The sequence below is a fragment of the Equus quagga genome, chromosome 10 (genome assembly GCF_021613505.1).
Source record: "Equus quagga isolate Etosha38 chromosome 10, UCLA_HA_Equagga_1.0, whole genome shotgun sequence".
Taxonomy (NCBI): domain Eukaryota; kingdom Metazoa; phylum Chordata; class Mammalia; order Perissodactyla; family Equidae; genus Equus; species Equus quagga.
In genome coordinates this window covers 74,782,247-74,805,479 of record NC_060276.1, presented here as the reverse complement: position 1 = coordinate 74,805,479, position 23,233 = coordinate 74,782,247, and the positions used below count along the sequence as shown (strand labels likewise).

The 23,233-nt window shown below is 37.0% G+C and overlaps 1 protein-coding gene and 1 non-coding gene across 6 annotated transcripts in view; one reads left to right on the top strand and one right to left on the bottom strand.

The window, feature by feature from the left end:
* Positions 1–23,233, bottom strand: part of LOC124245707 (myotubularin-related protein 8) — a 187,007-nt gene that overhangs the window by 85,072 nt on the left and 78,702 nt on the right. For 4 of the 5 annotated variants that reach the window (XM_046673353.1, XM_046673354.1, XM_046673356.1 and 1 more), the window contains 4 exons: positions 20,006–20,131; positions 18,791–18,840; positions 15,807–16,007; positions 13,023–13,151 (listed from right to left, as the gene is read on the bottom strand). In XM_046673353.1, coding sequence (XP_046529309.1) covers positions 13,023–13,151; positions 15,807–16,007; positions 18,791–18,840; positions 20,006–20,131 — 506 coding nt within the window. The remainder of the gene's footprint in view (positions 1–13,022; positions 13,152–15,806; positions 16,008–18,790; positions 18,841–20,005; positions 20,132–23,233) is intronic. The other variant, XM_046673355.1, reaches the window with a different exon arrangement.
* Positions 11,127–11,233, top strand: LOC124246216 (U6 spliceosomal RNA). The gene has a single exon (XR_006890425.1). It is a non-coding gene; the product is annotated as a U6 spliceosomal RNA (small nuclear RNA).

Below are 23,233 nucleotides of genomic sequence, written 5' to 3'. Positions count from 1 at the left end.
ATCTAGTTTGTCATTTAATTCCACTGTTTCCTTGTTGACTTTCTGTCTGGATGATCTATCCGTTGATGTGAGTGGAGTGTTGAGGTCCCCTACTATTATTGTGCTGTTGTTAATGCCTCCTTTTGTTTGCTAATAGTTCCTTTATGTACTTTAGTCCTCCTATATTGGATGCACAGATATTTATAAGTGTTATGTCTTGTTGGTGGAGTGTCCTTTTGATCATTATATACTGCCCCTCTTTGTCTCTCTTTATGTGTTTTATCTTGAAGTCTACTTTGTCTGATATAAGCATTGCAACATCTGCTTTCTTTTGTTTGCAATTAGCTTGGAGTATTGTCTTCTGTCCCTTCACTCTGAGCCTGTGTTTGTTTGTGGAGCTGAGATGTACTTCCTGGAGGCAGCATACTGTTGGGTCTTGTTCTTTAATCCATCTCACTACTCTGTGTCTTTTTATTGGATAATTCAATACATTTACATTTAGAGAGATTATTGATACATGAGGTCTTAATGCTGCCATTTTATCACTCTTTTTCCAGTTCTCCTGCATTTCCTTTGTTTCTCATCCCATGTATTTAGGATTATCAATTTGGTCAGGTAGTTTTTTATGCTGGATTTCTTAGTTTTCTCCTTATTATTTGCTTCTCTGTTCTACTTTTTTTTTTTTAGTGGTTACCATGGCTTGTATGCAAAATCTCATGGATGAGACAGTCCATTTTCTCATGACCTCTTATTTCCTTAGACTAGGCCAATTCAGTCCCTTTCCTATTCCCCCTCCTAAGTTGGTTTTGTAACATCTTATTCTATCTTGTCTTATTAGTTTGTGGTTAAAACAACAATATTATCTTTGTTTCAGGTGTTTTCCTTCCTTTTATTTTTAATGTTTTACCTGACTATTTGCTAACCTATTCTGATGGACAGCTACAATTTTCTGAATTTGTCTACCTATTTATCTCCTTACTCAGGGCTTTGTAACCCCTTTCTTCTTTTTCCTCAGGTATGAAGGCCTCATTGAGAATTCCTTGTGTGGGAGGGGTGGTCCTTGTGGTGATTAACTCCCTTAGCTTCTGTTTATCTGGGGGTTTTTATTTCTGCATCATATCTGAAGTATGTTTTCACTGGATAGAGTATTTTTGGCTGAAAGTTATTGTCTTTCAAAGATTTGAATATATCATTCCACTTTCTCCTAGCCTGTAAGGTTTCTGCTAGGAAATCCACTGAAAGCTTGATAGGGGTTCCTTTGTAGGTTATTGTCTTCTGCCTTGCTGACCTTAAGAATTTTTCTTTGTCATTGACTTTTGTCAGTTTTACTAATATATGCCTTGGAGAAGGTCTTTTTACCTTGATGTAACTAGGAGTTCTATTAGCTTCATTTACATGTACTTCTAGCTCCTTCCCGAGGTTTGGGAATTTCTCAGCTACTCAGCTATTATTTCTTTGAACAAGCTCTCTGCTCTTTTCTCCCTCCCTTTTCCCTCTTTAATACCTATAATCCTTATGTTGCATTTCCTAATCGAGTCAGAAATTTCTCAGAGACTTTCTTCACTTCTTTTTAGTCTTAGTTCTCTCCCTCCTCCATCTGAACTATTTCTATATTTCTGTCCTCAGTGTTGCTGATTTGCTCCTCCATGATATCAGCTCTACCATTCAGGGAATCCATATTCTGCTTTATCTCTGCCATTGTATTTTTCCTGTCTAATATTTCTGATTAGTTCCTCTTTATAGTTTCAATCTCTTTTGTGAAGTATCTCCTGAACTTGTTGAATTGTCTATCTGCATTATCTTTTAACATGTTGAGTTATTTAATGATAGCTATTTTGAATTCTCTGTCCCTTAGGCTACAGATTTGTGTCTTGAGGATTCATTTCTGGGTACTTGTCATTTTCCTTCTGATCTGGAGATTTAATATATGTTTTCATACTGCTATATGGTGTGGATCTGTGCTTCCACATTGTGGTAGTATTTGATTGCTGCATCCACTTGTCACCACTGGATGGGGGTCACGAGCTGAGTATTCTGAGCCCACTGTGATCCACAGGGACAGCTGGGCTGGGGTGCCAGGCAGGGGAGAGGGTCACTTTCTATCTCCTGTGCGATCTCGGGTGCTTCTTGCTCTGCCCTCACTATCTGCTGCCCTGGAGTGTTGGTTTGTTGAAGACACCCCCACAAAAGGTAGTCACCTATGTGAGGGACTTTCCTCTGAGCTGTGAGGGACCTTGGAGATCTAGGGTGTTCCCACAGAGGGCCACCACTCCCTCTTTGCTTTCCTCCAAGTGTCCCTGCTCAATCCCTGGCTCGCTGTCCTTCAGGGAGGAAGAGAAGCATGCTTTTACCTCATTCCACTTCCCTGGGGAAGGGCTCCAGTACTTCTACCTTCGGACATATGGCTGTGTTGGTCTCTCAGATGTCTTTTGTGTTGTGTGGATGTCCTCTGTTGGAATATGAATGTCCTTTTTGTTGTATCTTTGAGGTGAGAGTTTACGGAGAGAGCTCACTCCATCGTTATGCTCATGTGACTCTGTGTATATCAATTTGAAGAGAATGGATATCTGTACAACGTTAAGTCTTCCAATCTGTGAATATCCTATGCCTGCCCATTTATTTAGATGTTGTTTTCTTTCTTTCCTCAGCATTTTTCAGTTTTCATCACATACGACCTATACTTTAGTATTTTTTAAAAGTTGGTTGGATGGATTGTTTCCTGGTTATGTATTTTTTTATTGTGGTAAAAAACACATAACAGTAGAATTACCATCTCAATCATTTTTAAGTCTACAGTTCAGTAGTGGTAATTATCTTGACATCATTGTGCTGGAGATCTCCAAAATTTTTTTATCTTGTAACACTGAAACTCTACACTTACTAAACACTAATTCCCTCATCATCTGCTCCCAGATCTTGGTGACAACTTTTCTACATTTTGTTTCTATCATTTTCTCTACTTTAGATACTTAATATGGTGGAATGATACATTATTTGTCCTTTTGTGACTGGCTTAGTTGTAGGGCTATTCACATTATTTATTTTATAGTGGGTGAGTGGTGGTAGTTTGAGCTTTATAAAGAATTCGTCCATTTCATCTATGTTTTCAAATTCATGTGGCTTAGAGTTGTTTGTAGTATTCCCTTATTATCTTTTTGATGTTTGCATGGTTTGTCGTGATATCCGTTGCTTCATTTCAGGCATAACTTGTATCTTATCTCTTTTTTCTTTGTCAGTCTTTCTGTTTTTATCATTATTATTTCTTTCCTTCTTGCTTTGATTTTATTTTTCTGTTCTTTTTATAGGTTCTTGATGTGCAAGCTTAAAATATTGAGTTTTTTTTCTCTTTGCAAATGTAAGCATTCAGTGCTATAAATTTCCCTCTCAGTACTATACATTTCCCTCTCAGCATTGTTTTAGCTGAGCTCCACAAATTTTGATTGCATTTGATTGTATTCTCATTTATTTCAGTGCATATTTTATTTCCCTTGTGACTTACTTTGATGCATGGATTATTCAGAATTGTGTTGTTTGGTTTCTAAGTAGTAGGAAATCTATTTCATATTTTCCTATTATCTTTCCATTATTGATTTCTAGCTTGATTCTATTGTGGTCAAAGAAAACATTTTGTATGATTTCAACTTTTAAAAAATTTTTTGAGCTTTTCCTCAATGGCCTAGGACATGGTCTATCTTGGCACTTGAAAACAATGTATATTCTTTTGTTGTTGGGTAGAGTATTATATAAATGTGTACTACATGGTGCTGATTGATACTGTTGTTGAGTTATATGTCCTTGCTAATTCTAATTGTTCTATCAGCTATTGAGAAATGGGTATTGATATTTACAACTCTGTATGCAGATTTGTTCATTTCTTTCAGTTCTATCAATTTTTGTGTTACATATTTTATGTCTTTTGCTTGGTGCATATAAATTTAAGGTTGTGATTTATTCTTGTTGGATTAACCCTTTTATCATTATGCAACATCCCTATTCATCTATGGTAATTTTCTTTCTTCTGAAGTCGACCTCATCTAATACTAATACAGCCACACCTAGTTTCATTTATGGTTTCTTGATTTATCTCTTTCCATTTTTTTTACTTCCAACCTATATATATCATTATATTTGAAGTGAGATTCTTGTACACAGCATACAGTGGGATACTTTTTATCCATTGTTAATCTCTGTGTTTCAATTGGTGCAGTTAGATCATTTACATTTAATATAATTATGATATGTCTAGAACTTAATACTCCCATATTGCTATTTTTGCTTGTTCTTTTGGTGGTTTATGTTTTCTTGTCCTGCCTTCCTGTGGGTTACTTGAACATTTTTGAATTTTATTTGAATTAACTTAGAGTGTTTTTGAGTGTATATCTTTGGATAGATATTTTACTGGTTTTTCTAGGCAGTATATTGTGTATGTACCTGTATCTATTATCTGTATCTATATATCTTATCACAGTCTACTGGTGTCAGCATTTTACCAGTTTGTGTGAAGTGCACAAACCCTATTTCCCTTTTACCTCCCTTTTCCCTCCTCCATTTATAATATAATTGGCTTAAATATTTCCTCTACATACACTTAGAACAGTGTTATAATTTTTGCTTCCACTGTCAAATGTAATTTAGACAACTCAAGAATAGGAGTCTTTTTTGTTTATTCATATTTTTATTATTTCTGTTGTGTTTTCTTCCTTTCTGAATTTCCAAAGTTCCTTCTTTATAATTTCCTTTCTTTTTAGAGAACTTCCTTTGGCCTTTCTTCTAAGTTAGGTCTGATGGTGACACATTCTCTTAATTTTCATTCATTTGAGAATGCCTTATTTTTCCTTCGTTCCTGAAGGATATTTTCACCAGATATAGAATCCTGAGTTAACAGTACTTTTTTTTTTCAACACTTGAAAATGTGGTGCCATTTCCTCCTGGTTTCCATGATTTCTGATGAGAAATTAGCTACCATTCAAATTGTTTTCCCCCATAAGTAAGGTGTTACTTCTTTCCTGGTGTTTTCAATTTTTTTCCCTTTAGTTTCCATAAGTTTAACTATGATGAGTCTTGGTTTGGATTTCTTTTGGGAATCCTGTTTAATGTTTACTCAGCCGCTTAAATCTATAGGTTTATGTCTTTTGCTTTATTTGGAATGCTTTCAGCCATTATTTCTTTGAGTAGTTTTTCAGCCCCTCCCCCTTTCTCTTTTGCTTCTGATTTTTCAGTGATACAAATAGTAGATCTTTTGTTATTATCCCACAGGTCACTGAAGGTCTGTTTATCTTTTTCTCAGTCAGCTTTCTTTTATATTGAGTAACTTCTATTTTTCTATCTCAAGTTCACTGATTCTTTCCTCTCTTCCTTCCATTTTGCTGTTGAGCTCATCCATTCAGTTTTTTTTTCTTTTATCACATTTTTCAGTTGTATAATTTCCATTTGGGTCTTCTTTATGTCTTCAATTTCTTTTCTAAGACTTTTTTTTTCATTTGTAATCATTTGTTGAAGCATTTTAATGATGGCTTTTAAAATCTTTGTCAAATAATTCTAACATCAGTGTTAGCTTTGTGTTGGTGTCAACTGATTACTTTTTTCATTCAAGTTGATATTTTCCTTGTTCTTGAAATCATGAGTAATTTTTAGCTGAAAACTAGATATTTTGGAAATTTTGTTATGAGACTCTGGGACTTATTTAAATCTTCTGTTTTAGCAAGCCTACTATGACACTGTTCTGGCAGAGGAACTGTGGGTCCTTCCTCATTACTGCCATGTGGGAGGTTGAGGTTCCCCAGTTGGCTTCTGCTGACACTCACATTGGCAAGGACTTCCACAGTACTGTTGGGTGGGAGTGGGGATTCAAGCACCCAATTAGTGTTAGGCTGATAGCACCCTAATTGGAGTAGGCAGAAGAACTTCATTACTTCTCCCTATGTGACCTCCAGTGATACCACAATGTGTGGTCTCATTAACACTGGGTGGTTGTAAAAGTCCTGACTCCCCACTAGGACTCCTCTCATACTATCCAAGTGGGCAGGAGAGGTACCTTATCATCACTGAGTAGAGGTGGAAGTCTAGGTTCCCCATGTGATCTTTACTGACGCTGCCAGGAGGAGAGTATCTGGTTGGGATATAAATACCAGCTCCACATTTGACCTTCTCTGACACCATCCTGGGTGAGAAGATGTAGGGGTGTTTGGGTGCTTTGCTACAGCTTGGTGAGGGTAGAAATCTAGGCTTCCTACTTGGCCTTTGCTGGCTGTGTGGGGCCACAGTTTACTTCTGTAGTGTATGACTGTAGGAGAGCAGTTATTGTCTAAAAAGTTTCTGTCTCATTAGGCTGCCCCTTTCCTGGTCCTTTGGCTAGAGAAAGCAGGCTTCTCTTATGGCTTTTTTTTTCTGTCTCCTTGATGTTTCTGGGTTGCCAGCCTCTTCAACTCCAAGTCTGGGATGTACAAAGCAACAAGAAAACCCATGGAAATCACCATCATGTTATTCCTTTAGTCCTGTGTACCTTAGTCAGTCTTCCTTTTTCTTTCCAACTGTCATAGTGGTTTAATGTTAGTTTCATAATGCCCAGGGGTGTAAGTTGTACTTAGTGGGAGGAGTATGGATAAATATGTCTACTACATCCTGCCCTTGATCTGGTTTTTACTTCTTAAAGAAACACAGGAGAAATTCTGGCACTATAGTTATCAAGAAGCACTTATAAACTAGCATCACTTCACTGAGAAATTGTCATTTGGAATATACAAAGCTAAGAATAATTGTGGCAACAAAAAATACCAATCATTGGTGACATCACTGCAAATGGTGGAGTGGGAGTCTCCAAAACTCTGTCCCTTCACTAAAGCAATGATTAAGCAGGCAAAAACTGTAATAATCAACTTTTTTGAAACTTCAGAATCTAATGAAAAACTTACAGCAACAAGTGGAATATTTAAGGAAAAAAGAAGCTGCTAAATTTTGGTAGGAAACTTTTACAACATTTTGACTTACATGCTTGCCATCCTTCACTCCCCAGCTTAGCAGAACCTTTGGGGATGGCAATTCACATTACTAACGTGGCTGTCCAGTGCTAGAGGGAGAAATACAGACCTTGTTCCCAAAATACCATGATTGTATATTTTGACCTCTCTGGTAGCTACGTGAGTGATGGGCTCAGGGGCTTGTTTTCCCCACCTCAGGACTTTCTCAGCACTGGAGTAGCCTTCCAGACAATGTCAAAAGTATGCACAGGCAAATGTACTACCAACAGCCACCTGAGGTAAGGGATAATAGATGGGGCAAGCAACAGACAGATTGAAAAGTCTGGGAAGGAAGAGGCTTGGGAAGAAAGAGGCTTGGGAAAGAGATACATGGGAAAATAAGGATACTGAAAATCTGTATATACCAGAGAAGGTAGGCCAGGTACATACCCAGGGCTGGACACATGATCAGAGTAGACCAGAGAAGACCCTAAGGTTTCATCTGTGGCTAACTTTTAGGCTCTGCAGAAGCAGAAAGTAAAGGCTAAGTGAGAATTATAAATGACTAAGCATTGATGGTATATACCAACACAAAGCCAATCTGTAAAGAAAGGAGAATACTGTTATTTTTTGGAATTTAAGGAGATCTCTGTGAAATCACCAGCTGATCACTAAGCAAATCGAAAGAGAATTCAGTCACCACACATGACAAAGAGTACAATCTTGACAAAAATAGTTTAGAAAAAGTCACTAATCAAACTACTACAACCCACAACAAGTAGTAACAACAAACCCTAAAGAGGGGGGAGAATCTGGTTTCCAGAATTATCATATTATAATATTCAAACTGTCCAGTTTTCAACCAAAACTTATGAGGCATGGGAAGAAACAAGAAAGTATAGCCCATTCATAGGAATAAGAAATTAATAGAAGCTGTTCATGAGAAAGCCAAGACACTGGTCTTACTAGGCAGACTTTAAATCAACTGTCTTAAATAGCTCAAAGAAATAAAGGGAACCAGGGGAATGAAATATCACCAGAAAACAAATATCAATAAAGAGACAAAAATTATAAAAAGGAACCAAATAGAAATTTTGGAGAGGAAAAGTGCAATAAGTAGAATGAAAAATTAACTAGGGGCATTCAACAGATTTGAGCAGGCAGAAGAATGAATTAATTAACTTGAAGATAGGTCCATCGAGATCATCCACTCTCAGGGGCAGAAAGAAAAAAACAATGATGAAAAGTGAACAGAGTCTAAGGGACCTGTGAGAGAACATCAAGCATACCAATACACACACAATGGCAGTCTCAGGATAGAAGAGATAGAAAGGAGAAGAAAGAATATTTAAAGACATAAAGGCCAAAAACATCCTAAATTAGATGAAAGATATGAATCCATACCTCAATAAACTCCAAGTAGGCTGAATTCAAAGAGATCCACAATGAGACATATTATAATCAAACATCAAAAGACAGAGAATCATTTTTAACTTTTTTTAAGATTGTCCCTGAGCTAACATCTATTGCCCATCTTCCTCTTTTTTTTTTCTTCTCCTCAAAGCTCCCCAGTACATAGTTGTATATTCTAGTTGTAGGTCCTTCTAGTTGAGCTATGTGAGACACTGCTCAGCATGGCTTGATGACCATGTCCAAGATCCAAACTGGTCAACCTCTGGGCCACCGAAAGAGAAGGCTCTGAACTTAATCACTCGGCCATGGGGCCAGCCCCAAAAGATGGAGAATCTTGAAAGCAACAAGACAGAAGCTACTCACCACATACAATGGATCCTCAATAAGATTAACAGCTGATTTCCCACTGGAAACCACAGAGGCTAGAAGGCAGGGGGATAGCATATTTAATGTGCTAAAAGAAAAAATTCTCAACCAAGAATTAGACATCTGGCAGAATTATCCTCCAAAAATGAGGGAGAAATTCAGATATTCCCAGATAAACAAGAGCTGAAGGAGTTAATCATTAAAGACTTGCCCTAAAAGAAAGAACTACAAGGTGACCTTCAGGCTGAAATGAAAAGACACTATATATTAAGTGTAAGCCATAAAAGAAATAAAGAATACCAGTAAAGGTAACTAATTAGGTAAATATAAAAGCCAGAATTATTGTATTTTTGGTTTGTAATTCTTCTTTTCTTCCTTAAAAAAAATCTCAAAAACAATAATTATAGGTCTTGCTAATGGGCACACAATGTGCAAGAATGTAATTTGTGATAACAATAACATAAAGAGTGGAATGGAGCTGTATAAGAGCAGAGGTTTTGTATATTATTGATGCAAAGTTGGTATTAATTGAAACTAGAGTGTTATGAATTTAAGATGATAATTGTAACCCTCAGGGTAATCACTAAGAAAATAACTAAAAAATATACAGAAAAGGAAAAAAGAAGGGAATCAACATAATACACTTAAAAATCATTTTAAAGAAGTACATGTTTAAACTGAAAAGGAACAATGTAAAATATACGAATATTAAAGATGACCTCGTTCTTCAAATCTTTTAATGGATGATGTGACTTTGGAAGGGATGGATATGTTTATGGCATGGATTGTAGTGATGGTTTCACTGGTGTGTACTTATCTCCAAACTCACTAAGTTGTATACAATAAATATGTACAGCCTTTTCTATGTCAATTATACTGCAGTAAAGTGGTTTTAAGAGGAAACAAAATCAATTTAACACAAAAGTAAGTAGTAATGGAGAATTAAGGGACAAAAAAGATATAAGATATAAAGAAAATAAATAGCAAAGTGGCAGAAGTCGCTCCTTATCAGTAATTATTTTAAATGCAAATAGACTAAATCGTCCAATTGAAAGGCAGAAGTTGGCAAAATGGATGGAAAACACCATCTAACTATATGCTGTGTTCAAGAGACTCACTTTATACTCAAAGTGAAAAAAGTTGAATGGATAGAAAAAGATATTCCATGCAAATAGCAACCAAAAGAGAGCTGGTGTGGCTATACTCATAAAGACAAAATAGACTTTAAGTTAAAAATTGTTACAAGAGGGGCCAGCTCAGTGGCGCAGCAGTTAAGTTTGCACATTCCACTTTGGTGGCCCAGGGTTCACCAGTTCAGATCCCAGGTGTGGACCTCTGCACCAATTGTCAAGCTATGCTGTGGGAGGCATCCCACATATAAAGTAGAGGAAGATGGGCAGGGATGTTCGTTCAGGGCCAATCTTCCTCAGCACAAAAGAGTAGGGTTGGCAGTGGATGTCAGCTCAGGGCTAATCTTCCTCTCACACACACACACACACACACACACACAATTGTTACAAGAGACAAAGAAGGACATTATGTATTCATAAAAGAGTCAATCCATTAAGAATATATAATAATTATAAACACATATGCACCTACCAATAAAGCCCAAAATATATGAAGCAAAAATTGATGGACTTGAAGGGAGAAATAGAAAATTTTACAGTAGCACCTGGAGACTTCAATCTCACTTTCTATAATGAATAGAACAAGAGGCAGAAGATCAATAAGAAAATAGAGGGCTTAACAACATTATATAACAAGGAGAACCAACAGACATATATAGAACGCTCCACCTAACAACACAATACACATTCTCCTCAAATGATATACATCATTTGCAAAATAAACCTCATTCTCCAGGACAGAACATATGTTATGCCATAAAACTAGTCTTAATAATTTTAAAAAGACTGAAATCATACAATGTATATTCTTTGTCCTTAATGAGATGAAATTAGAAATCAATTACAATAACAGAAGGAAAATTAGAGAATTCACAAATACGTGGAAATTAAACAACACACTCTTAAAGAACTAATGGATCAAAGAAGAAGTCACAATGGAATTAAAAGAATACTTTGGGATGAATAAAGACAAAATCACAACACACCAAAACTTATGGGATACAGAGAAAGCAGTGGTGAGAGGGAAATTTACAGCTGTAAATGCACACATTAAAAAAGAAGAAAGATCTCAAATCAATAACCTAACTTTATAACTTATGGAACCAAAGAAGAGCAAATTAAACCCAAAGTTAGCAGAAGGTAGGAAATGATAATGATTAGAACAGAGCTAAATGAAATAAAGGTCAGAAAAAAAAGAGAAAATCAACAAAACTAAAGTTGGTTCTTTGTAAAAATCAACATATTCAACAAACCTTAAAGTTCAACTGATTCAGAAAAAAGAGTGTTCACTTCAGCAGCACATATTCTAAAATTCAAATAATACAGAGAAGATTAGCATGGCCCCTGTGAAACGATAACACACAAATTTGTGAATCGTTCCATATGTTTGCTATGAGACTAGAGCTTTAATGTTCTTAACATAACAGCAGCAACAACAAAATGCTAATTACGTGAGGTAAAGGATGTGTTAATTCATCTTATGGCAAACATTTTACAATATATACATGTATTAAATCGTCACATTGTACACCTTAAATTTATACAACATTATATGTCAATTATATTTCAATAAAGCTGGAAAAAATGCCAAAAATCTCTAAAAGCCATAGAAATGTATCATTTAAAGTGCATTCTCCACTTTATGTACAGCATGTTTCTGATATTAAAGGAAAGTATTCTGGCCTCAAAAAAAAGGAAAAAGGAAAAAGAATAGTCTCAAATTACTAAAATCATAAATGAAAGTGGGGACATATTACTGGCCTTATAGAAATAAAGGAGACTGTGAGAGAATCTCATGAACAATTGCATGCCAACAAGTTAGACAGATGAAACAGACAAATTTCTAGAAAGACACAAACTACCAAAACTGACACAAGAAGAAATAAAAAATTTGAAGACCTATAATAAGTAAAGATATTGATTCAGTAATGAAAAACTTCCCAACAAAGAAAAGTCTGGAACCAGATGGCTTCACTGGTGAATTCTATTAAACATTTAAAGGAGAATTAACAACAATCCTCCTCAAACTCTTTCAAAAAATAAAAGAGGAAGGAAGACTTCCTAAGTCATTCAATATGGTCACCATTACCCTGATGCCAAAGCCAGACAAGGGCATCATAAGAAAACAAAACTACAGAAAAATATTCTTTATAAATACAGATGCAGATGTCCTCAAGAATATACTAGTCAGTGGAATGCAGCAGCATATTAAGAGGATTATACACCATGACCAAGTGAAAGCACCTAGGAAAGCATAGGTGGTTCAACATATAAAAATCAATCTATGTAATACAACACATTAATAGAATTAAGGAAAAAAATAACACACAATTATCTGCATCCCAACATGATGAAGAAAAAACATCTGACATTATCTTATACCCTTTCATTATAAGAACACTCAACAAACTAGGAACAGAAGGGAATGTCCTAAACATGATAGAGGTCATTTGTAGAAAACAAACAAACAAACAAACAAAAACAACAACTAACATTATACTCAGTGGAGAAAGACAGAAATCTTTGCCCCTAAGATCAGGAACAGGACAAGGATGCTTGTTTTCACTACTTCTATTCAACACTGGAAGTTCTTGACAGGGCAATTAGGCAAGAAAATAACAGTCATCCAAATTGAAAAGGAAGAAATAAAACAACCTCTATTCAGAGATGGCATGATCTTACATGTACAAAATCCTAAGGAATATACAAAATAAACTATCAGAGTTAATAAATGTATTCAGCTCTGTCTTGCACTCATTCAGTTGTGGTCAGTGAGCACAGCAGCCAGTACTTTACACTTTTTAAGAAAAGTATAGCAAACAATACCAGCACTTTCTATTTTTCTGTTTATCCTTCTCTTTTTTGGGGAAAAGAATGGGAAAGAAGAGGAAAATACAGAGAAAAACTAAAAGTAATGAAACAACCTACATCCTGACCATTTGTATCAGTACAAATCAACTATTATTTCTTGTTTATTTCCCTAAGCGACTAACAGCAAAGCCCTGAAAACCGAAAGGAGCATGGTCTTGTTTTCAGAGGCAACAGGGAATGGGTGATCTGGGGAAAGAGTGTCCTACTCCATAGCCAGGCTTGTGGAGATGATGGCAACTAAATAAGGAGAGGCAAAGCAGCTGAGGCCCTGGGGGACAGAAAAGAGAGGGATAGTTTAGGAACTTACTGAATGTTGTAGGGCACAGTGCTAGGATTGAGTACCCCATACATAGTGAAGCCTTTATAGAGAGGGTTCCTGAAGTCTGGTTTCCTCTGAACCAAGAAAGGCCACACAGAATGGGTTTTCTCATAGACTCTGTCAGAAAAGAAAAACAAGCCAAAAATTAAAAGCAGCAAGCAAGTAATCTCAACAGTCCTGTTGAACTTGATAATCAGCTAAATTTTACTAATAAGTAATCTGACTGAAGAGAGAAGAATAGGATATGATAGAAAGAAGGAAAATGGAAATAAGTAGCTAATGAGCATTGATAGAGTAAAAAATTATCTGGGCTTCAATTTATCCATTTTTTAAATGACTACAAGGTTAGAAAGAGTTCCACATTGGACAGCAGGAGATGCTAAGTCCAGTACCTGCTGTGGAGTAGCTATTTGATTTAGGAATGTCCCTAGCTCTTTCTGAGCCTGTCTCCTCATTAATATAATTTGTCCTCTCAGGTCTCTTCCACATCTGGGATTCTATGAACTGATGATCTGCCAAGTTTTAAAAAATCTGGAATTGTTTTTAAAAATCTGTTAAGAGACAGCCTAGAGTGTGAATTTCTGGCTCTTCTATGTTTAATATTTCAAGCCTACTTCTCCTCCTCTCAGAAAGTATAAGACAGTGAAAGACAATTGGCAATTTATATTAGCAAATATTTGTGAGTTATCTTAGGTGAACAGCTAAAGACTATAATATTTATATTGCAAGACTAATTCTTATACCTTAGTTGAGAACCATAGGGAATCTGCTCACCCAGTAAGGAAGAACCTTAGTTAACACCTCAAAAAGCATGGGATCCACTGGTCCCCAATGAGAGCTGCTGTGTAACTATGCATGGGAAGGTCATTTGCACAAACTCAGACCAAGAAAGCTTAAGGAGGAGAACAAAGAGGAGTGTATAGGTGGTAGGACCTAAAACTGTAGTCTTGTAACTTTTACAATCCTGAGACCATTTCAGTGAGGCCAAAGGCTGTATATTATCTTTCTAATTTGTTCTTGTTTAAAAACAGAAAAAAAGTCTTGTAGAGGTATGGTAGCTAATATTTATTGAGTACTTACTATGTGTCAAGCACTGTTTCAGACTATACCTAAAATACCTCATTAAATTTTCACAATAAAACTCTGTGGGGTATTTTATCTTAAAATTCTAATGAGAAAATGACACAAAAATTAATTTACTAAGGGTCACATAGCTAATAGGTAAAAGAGCCAAAATTTGAACCCAGGTGTGTCTGATTCTAGAGCCCATGATTTTCCTTTCATAAATGAATGATACTTCTTGTTTTAAGTAATCATGATTTGAATATGTTCACCTTTTGTACTTTTGCAATGGAGCTTCAGATTTGTGCGGGGAATGGGTCTTGGATATATTAGCCTCATTTTAAGAGGGTGGAAAAAAGAATATGGAAAATATCTTCGGTTTTAAGGCCTAGAGAAGCAAGTCAGAGACAGAATGAATGTGTCTCAAATAATTTGGGGAGAGAGTAAGGAAGGTCTAGTTTGCAAAAAGAAAGAGAAATGTCCATAGAAGCCACCAAGAAAGTCCAAATGTTAAAGCAGCAAGATTCATCACTGTTCTCTGTCTTGACAAGAAAATGGAATCATGGAGAGGTGATATCATCCAGGATATGTCATAGGGTGGCCTGAGAACTTGAGCTAACTGCTACACAACCAACAGCTGTGAAACAAAAAGTGGGTTGTGAGATAGCTACTTTCCTGTCTTTTTGTTCTTTTCTGTCTCTAAAACAAGGAGAATACTGCTCACAGCAACTCTATCTTGTCAACCTCATAAAGTATTTACATTTTGTATATTGTGGGGATGTTACAGTGTAACTTGAGTACAAATTCAACTGCCTACAGAAGCTATGAAAATAACATTAGAAGTGGGCTGAGAATAAACTATAGGGAGTGGTAAACAAGAATTAGTTTGCTTCATCCAAATGGAGCAGCCACAATTCAGCTCTGGCTGATTAATGCCTTGTGAAATGCAGGTCCAGTGTTGCCACAGCTCCTGACTTTTCAGGAGAATATCTTTCTTTTTTTCCTCCCCAAAGCCCCAGTGCATGGTTGTATATCATAGTTGTAAGTCCTTCCAGTTCTCTGTGAGCTGCCACGACAGCATGGCAACTGACAAATGAGTAGTGTGGTTCTGCCACTGGTAACCAAACCCAGGCTGATGAAGAAGTGACAGCACTAAACTTTAACCACTAGGCCATCAGGGCTGGCTCTCAGGAGAGTATCTTGGAAGAACAGCTTTTCTATTTAGGAAAAAAATCCTAAAATAACTGGATTTTTATGTGAAATGTCCTGATATTTAAATGTTGAAAACTAATTTACAGTTTAAAAAAATACTCCACAGACTAAATAAAACGTGCCTTTTGAGCCAGATTTGGCCTATGAGCTGCCATTTTGTGATCTCTGATACAAGTGATAAAGGACTATAGATAATGACTACTCACACCTGCACAGTAATTGATTCTTTACAAAGTCCTTGCATACCCATTGTTTTATCGATTCCTCATGACTACTCTGAAAAGTAGGTATTATTATCCCTATTTTACATATGAGGAATCTCAGGTTCTGAGAAATCCCCATGCAAACATTGAGTACTTTAGGCTTCAACACTTCTCTTTATCACTGTTATCTCCTCCCCTTTCCTGAACTGCTGTCTCAAATTCAGGGTGGTGGTTACATTCCTTTTGCACTGATCCCCCTCTCCCTTTTCATTGTTTTCTCACAAACTGAATTCACCTCAGATCTTCCCGATCCTTCTGGCAGTTTCCAAGAAAGTTCCCAAATTGGCAGGAGAAAATATGGTCATGGATCTCCAGCAGGAAGTTTTCATTAAACTCAAAGGCACAAGGAAATTGTTCCATTAATTGCCAGACACAGTCTAGGAACTGGGTGAAGATAGGGGATACCTCTTTAGCGTCCCCATCCAGGTGGCCACACCTGAGACATGCAAATAAAGGTAAAGAAAGACACTAGTTAACATCAGAGATTACATTGTTTGGAATAGGCTATAACAAGGTCACCTTTTGATTCTGTTGGCATGGCAAGGAAATACCTCATTCCAAAATGCCACCCAGAATCTCAAAGCTTGTAAATCCCAACAGACCTCTTAGTCACTGGCATCCTTCATTATCATCCATAATGTAAGCCATTTGGTCATCTATTCTCTTTCCTCCTACGCCCTCTTTAAGATAGCATTTTCTGCAATGATGGAAATGTTCATATCTTTGCTTCCAATACAGTACTTACTAACTATTAAGTACTTGAGATGTGGCTGTGACTAAGGAACTGAATTTTTAATTGTATTTAATTTTAATTAATTTAAATTTAAACAGCCACATTTAGCTTTATGTGAGCAAGGACCATATCTATGTTATTTACTGTATAGTACCTGGCATGAAATAGGTATTTAATAAATATTTATTAAATGAATAAACAAACATCATCCCAGAACTGTTTACTGTTTCCTCCTCCATGATGCCCTCTTTACCAACTCTACCATCTACTGGAAACCCTATCCCACTGGAAGCAAACACAGCATCCTCAGCTTCTATACTGACTGGTCTACTCTTTCATTTAACTGAAATCTGCCACACCAAGGGCACCACGTCTTCTTGAGGTCCAAATCAAATGGAGAATACTCATCATTCTACTCTCCACATATCATAATCCTAAAACAGGGCAGAGGTGGGATCAGCTTTGTTTTTGCTCTTACCACTGATCTCTGCTACTACTTTCACTTTCTTAAAAATAATTCCATTATGAGTCATGCTGTTTAGCTTAAACTATCTTCCCCTTCCTCACTGTTGTCTTCTACCAATCTCTGAATCACTTCCCCACATTTTCTGAAGAATCTGGATCCTGTCTTAAGTATTTATCTTTGAGGTCAATACAGATGACCTACTGGCTTAGCAGGTTCCTTAACTAACTCAAATTCAATTATCTTCACCAATCTTCACCTCTACTCCACATCAGCCTCCCGTATCCGTGGCCATAGGCTGGTTCTTGAAGTTACCTAGAGGTTCTTACTCCACTTTGAAATCTTAATCTCAATATTCTACTTGTACCACCATATATTTCCAAAGGCTGCTCATCTTATCTCCTCCAGCCTTCATCTTTGTACCTCTCAACCTGTCAGATTCCTACTGGCTTTCTTTTCTTCCTTATCCAGCCAATACTCTATGTTATGCCCCATCAACTATTCTCTCTTCATTTTCTTCAACTTTCTGGTCTTTCTTCAAAATCCAACCACAGACGAGCCTCAAAAGCTATGTTCTCTGCTCCCACATCCTGGCTGATGAATGCTGCTTGAGAAAATTATAAAACCATGTAAATTGATGCCATTTAAAATTAAGTCTCCACACCTAGCTAGAACTTAACTTCTCCAAAATAATCTTCATATAAGTCCTTAACACTGTTTTCCCATTAACCTTACAGCTCTTGCAAATTTTAAGCTATCTTCTCAAATTCCTAACCCATTCCATGCTGGTGTCCACAGTGTCACTGAAAAAGCTCAAGGCCATCAAGTGAAAATATCTAACTTCTGTGTCTGACACTCACACACTTAATTCCTTCTCTGCCTGTCCTTCCATCCAGTCTCCATAGAAGAGGTATTCTTTGTTATAGCTCAAGCTAATCTTTTCATTTGGACCATAGCTTTCACCTCCTCTTATCTCTTCAGGAGACTTATTCTACCAAACACTCACTGTCTCTTTCACATCTGCAACCTCATCTTCTTTAATCTTCTAAAATGCCACCAATTTCAGGAAGCCTTCTTTGCCCCAGAATGGATAAGGTTCCTTTGTTTATATTTACTCTTGTCTTCGCACTTATCATACTATACTGTCATCGCCAACTTTCTCTTCTGTGAAAGAAGAGACAGAGACCATATCTGATTCAACACAGTTTCTTTAATATCTGACATATTGCTTGGCCCAATGTTTGCTGATGAAGCAAGAATGACTACATGGACCAAAATGGCTAGAGAGTGCCAACCAAATGAAATTAAATGGATACACAGCAACGGGGAAAAATAAGACCTGAAGTATAACATCCTTGAGGGTAAAACTCACTTTTTATGTGCCTTTGGTACCAGCTAGTCACTGTCTGATATACTATGCAGCACGTTGTTAGGTATTTGGTAATATTTTTTGATTGTTCTGATAACATAGGTAAAGTGTCAGTGAGGCTGTTTGGCTTATAGTAGACACTAGATAAATGTCAGCCCTTGCACTCACCTCTTACTAAAGAACAGAAATCTGTACCTGTCTTTTTTCTTATGAAAGTTTACAAGGTGCATTGTCTTAGATATTATTCTCTCTGCCTGAATGCCCTCCTCATCCCACTGTTCTGCCTAGCAAATTCCTATTCATCTCCAAAAATTCATCATTCAAAAAGTGCTACTTATACCTGAAAACCTATTCTGATTTCTTCAAGCAGAGTTAAGCACTTTTTCCTCTGTGGCTTGTGATGCCTTGTTCTTCCCTAAAATATTTAACAATTTGATATATTTGCACACTTTGAAGGAAGAGATGATATTCTACTCACCTTTGTAGCCTTAGTTCCCCAGCACAGTGTCTGGAATACTTGTTTCTTGATGAAAAGAGATTTATGTCATGTTCAACTTACTGTTCCTTCCTACACAAGAACATACTGGGGTTTTGATAAACCTCACCCTAATGAACTCTCTTTAGCCTCCTCCTTTAAAATGAGGATATTTTTACCTTTGAGAGAACTTGTGGCCCATGGATATCCATTCCTTCTCTATCAGGATCTTCATTTTTATACAAAAAGAAAATTTTCCATTAGGAAAACCATAAAATGAATTAACCATACATATAAAAATATCAAAATACTTTGCTCAAATGGACTTTGTACAAGTTTGGGTTGAACTCATCATAAATAGAGTTAATTTCCAAAATGATAACTAAGCACTTAACTTGGATTTCATTTAAAGGACTATATAGGCTACCTTCAAATTCCAAATGCTCTCAGGAAAAATTATTCTGAATTTTATCCAGTGTCTCATTTCTTTTGGCTTTTATATGATGTCTGACAAGCCATTTGAGCCATAGCTAAATGCAATCCTGATAAACATGATATTGAATTAAATCTATGAAAAAACAAGAATCCAAAGGCAGTATTTGGGTTTGTACCAAGATTTGTTCTACAAACCTATTTCTAATCATTTAAAAAAAATCACTTCCAAAAAAATGAGGATACACTCCTATTGTGAGTTCCGTTTCTTTAAAGATCAACTAAGAAGACTTGGACTCAGCACCAGAAAACAATCACAAGTCTGACATACAAACAGCTGACAAGTTGAAGATGATGAACCCGTCAGACAGCCTATTTAATAGTTCTCCATTCAGCTTTGCAAACTTTTAGAGTCTTTCCTACCCCTTATAGCAGCCTATTACATACAACTTACCTTCTGATAGATAAGAAACTATGTTGAATGTGCAACAGAAAGTATATAGACCGCAAATGCCTAGTTTAGTGGAAAGAAGCTAAATTGAAAAACAACTATTTTTTTTTAATTTCTAACATGTATTTTATTCTTAACACTCATAATTGCATACAAAAACCCCAGCAATTTGTAGTCTCAAAAATTTCATGCAAGGGATCAAAAGAAAACATTTTTTTAATTTTTTTTATTGAGTTATTGATAGGTTACAATCTTGTGAAATTTCAATTGTACATTAATGTTTGTCAGTCATGTTGTAGGTGCACCACTTCACACTTTGTGCCCACCCCCCACCCCACCTTTCCCCTGGTATCCACTAAACTGTCCTTGAGAGAATTATGTTAAGTGAAAAACAACTATTTTTTATATTTGGAGCTCCTTCCTATAGAAAACAAGTTGGTTGAGAGTTATTTTTGATTTATTCACAATCTGTCACTCATGCAAAGTAAAATACAATCACTTGTCCTCTTACCATGAGTCCCTTGAATGTCCTATAGAATGGATCTAGGAGGATGCTGGCCACAGAGCAGACTTGTGCTGTGCGGTCCCACCCATCAGAACAATGGACTAAGACATTGGCCTTTTCTACCTTCACTGCCTGTGAAGACAAGAGGCAAAAAGTTACATAAACAACTTTTGCATAGTATGCTGGGTTAACAAATAGGGTTGCCAAATACCATCCCTGTAGCACAGAGAACTTGGTCTTACTGGGTTACATTAGTTTCTTTCTTCTCATAATATTGACATCTTCTATGGGGAATGAAAAATAAAATAAAGGAATGTAATAGAAGAAGAAGAGCTTAACTAATAGGAAAACCAACATATGATGCAGGGTAAAAAGAAAAACAAAGAGAGTTCTAAATTGATAAAACTTCTGAAGAAGACAACGATCAATTCTCAGAGAGAGAAGTGGGAAAGAGGAAGAATTCATGCTCAAAAACAAAGATAGGACAGTTCTGCATTCTAGTCCCATATCTGACAAAGATTTCTTCTGGAGTCCTTAGCCATTTAATCTGATTAACATAAATTCTTTCAACTTAAGATGGAAAGATTTACCTGTCTTAGGTCAGTTTCTATACAATTAAAATAATGTAAGAATCTGGGCAGTTATTTAACCTGGGCAGTTTTGACAATGGTAAACATTGAACATTCACTTATTCATTATAACACTTAATTATGTATCCCTCTGTACCAGGTATGTGATAGGTATTAGAGATACAAAAATGAGACTCAGTTTCTGCCTTCAAGGAGCTCACAACCTAGTCAGGGTGACCAAAGGTAAATAAATCAATACAATACAGTGGAAAGACTGCTGCTACAGTGTAATGTGTAGTAACTATATCCTTTTGTAGGAGTCACGGAAGCTTGAGCCTTGAAGAAAAGAGTAGGATTTCCTTAGGTGAGGAAGGAGAAGAAAATTAATTTATTCATTCATTCATTTATCCACCTACCTATTCAATAATTACTGAGTGACTATACAAGAAGTGCTATGGTGTGCACTGGGGATACAAAGGAGACAAACACTTAAATGAATGACTACAAACCAATGATAACTAAAACAATAAAAGTCCATACCAGGTACAACAAAGGCACAAAATAACCAAAGAGAAGGAAATAACTAAAATGGGTCTTATTGGATGAGTAAGCATTTGTCAGATGGACCAGGAGGAAAGGACATTCCAGGAAGGGGGCACAACATTACAGCATGTACAAAGGCAAGGAGGCATGACATAGGTAAGAAACTCTAAAGTAGCTTGGTTATGGTTAAGGCTAGGTTGGGAGAGAGGGAGTGAGGAGAGACAGGCCTGGCAAGTAGGCATTTTATCTGGTGGCAATAGGGAACCACTAAGGTGTTAAGAGCAGAGACATGCCATGATCAAATGTGCTTACTGTGGTGGCAGTAAAGAGAATGGATTGGGAGGACATGAGTTTGGATTTAGAAAGACCAGTCAGAGAACTACTAAAATTGTGAAAGGCAATGAGGGCTTGAACCAAGGTCTCAGCAGTGGGAAAAGAAGAAAACGGATCAAGAATGAAAATTTAACAGGGCATAGTGAGAGAATGGATATGGGATAAAGGAGAAGGAAGAGTCAAGCATGATTCTGAAATGTGTGCCTTAGTAACTAGGTAGATAACAGTACCATTAGTCTGAACAGTGAACATAGAAGAAACAAGTTTTAATTGGTGTTGGGAGCAGGCAAGAAGATTTCAGTTTGGGCCATGATGAGTCTGAGGTAGATGAAGGATATCCAGTGGAAAGTCCAGTGGACAAGTGGATATGTGGGTCTGGAGTTCAGGAGAGGGAGGAAACTGGGTCAGAGTGTAGATTTGACTGCTATATAAATAGAGGTACTAGTGGAAACTGTGTGCGTGGCTGTTGCTGTCCAGGAAGAGACCAAAGTGAGAAAAGGAAAGACCTTAAAAAGCAGTGACTTTTGGGGCTGGCCCAGTGGCACAGTGGTTAAGTTTGCATGTTCCGCTTTGGCAGCCTGGGGTTCGCCGGTTCGGATCCCGGGTGCCGACATGGCACTGCTTGACAAGCCATGCTGTGGTAGGCATCCCACATATAAAGTAGAGGAAGATGGGCACGGATGTTAGCTCAGGGCCAGTCTTCCTCAGCAAAAAGAGGAGGATTAGCAGCGGATGTTAGCTCAGGGCTAATCTTCCTCAAAAACAATACAAAACAAAACAGTGACTTTTAAGGGGAAAGTGGGGGGGGGGGGGGCTATTACAGGAGTCAGCCTGTGCAAAAGCAGCCTGAAAAGTAGAAAGAGAACCAGGAAAGAGTAGTTGGACTAAAGCCAAGACTACAAAAATGGTTCAAAGAGAAAGGGGTTAACAGTACTAAATGCAGCAAAGAAGTCAAAACAGAACGAAGACTAGAGTGATCCTTATATTTGAGAAGTCAGGGGTCATTAGTAAGCAACAACAGTAGTAATGGTATGGAAATCATATCTCAGTGAACTAAAGAGTAAAGGGACATGAGGAAGTGCTAATGGGGAAGGCCAACTACTTTCAAGAAAGCTCTAACCAAGAGGGAAAAGGACAATAGCTAGAAGAGGATAAGAAAAGTTCTTTTTAGGAATGAGAAAGTATTTCAGCACATTTATGAGGGATAAAGCCAGTCAAAAGCAGTATGTTGGAAATGTGGGAGAAAGAGGTTCCTTGAAGAAAGGGGATGGAATTTAGAATACAGGTAGATGGAATTAGTCTTACACAGAAGATGGAGCACCATTTCCTCTGAGATAGCAAGGAAAAAGAGCCACCCCCAAAAGTGGCAAGGATTACTAGTGGGAAGATAAGAGATAAACTTAATTTTTCCATGAAGAAGGAGACATGTTTGAATATGTGCTTAGAGAGGGGAGTAACAGTGGTGTAGCCAGCTTAAAAGCAAGGTACAAATTAGGAATATCTGTTTGGTGGACCAGGACTGGGACCAATTAATATGGCTATGGGATTTACTTCCTTGCAGCAATGTTTAGTAGTCAGGATATAAAAGCAGAGAAAGTAGAAAATGATGGGATTAGCAGGGCAGGTAGAGGGGAAGGATAACGGGCAAGGTAGAATGGATGCAGTGCTACACCACCAGGTCTTGGCTAGATAGGGAAGAAGGTGGGAGAAGGAGGAAAAAGAGGAGTTAAAAGTATAGAAGTCTCTATAGGATAGAAGAACCAAGCTAGTTAGAGTGAGAGTGTGAGAA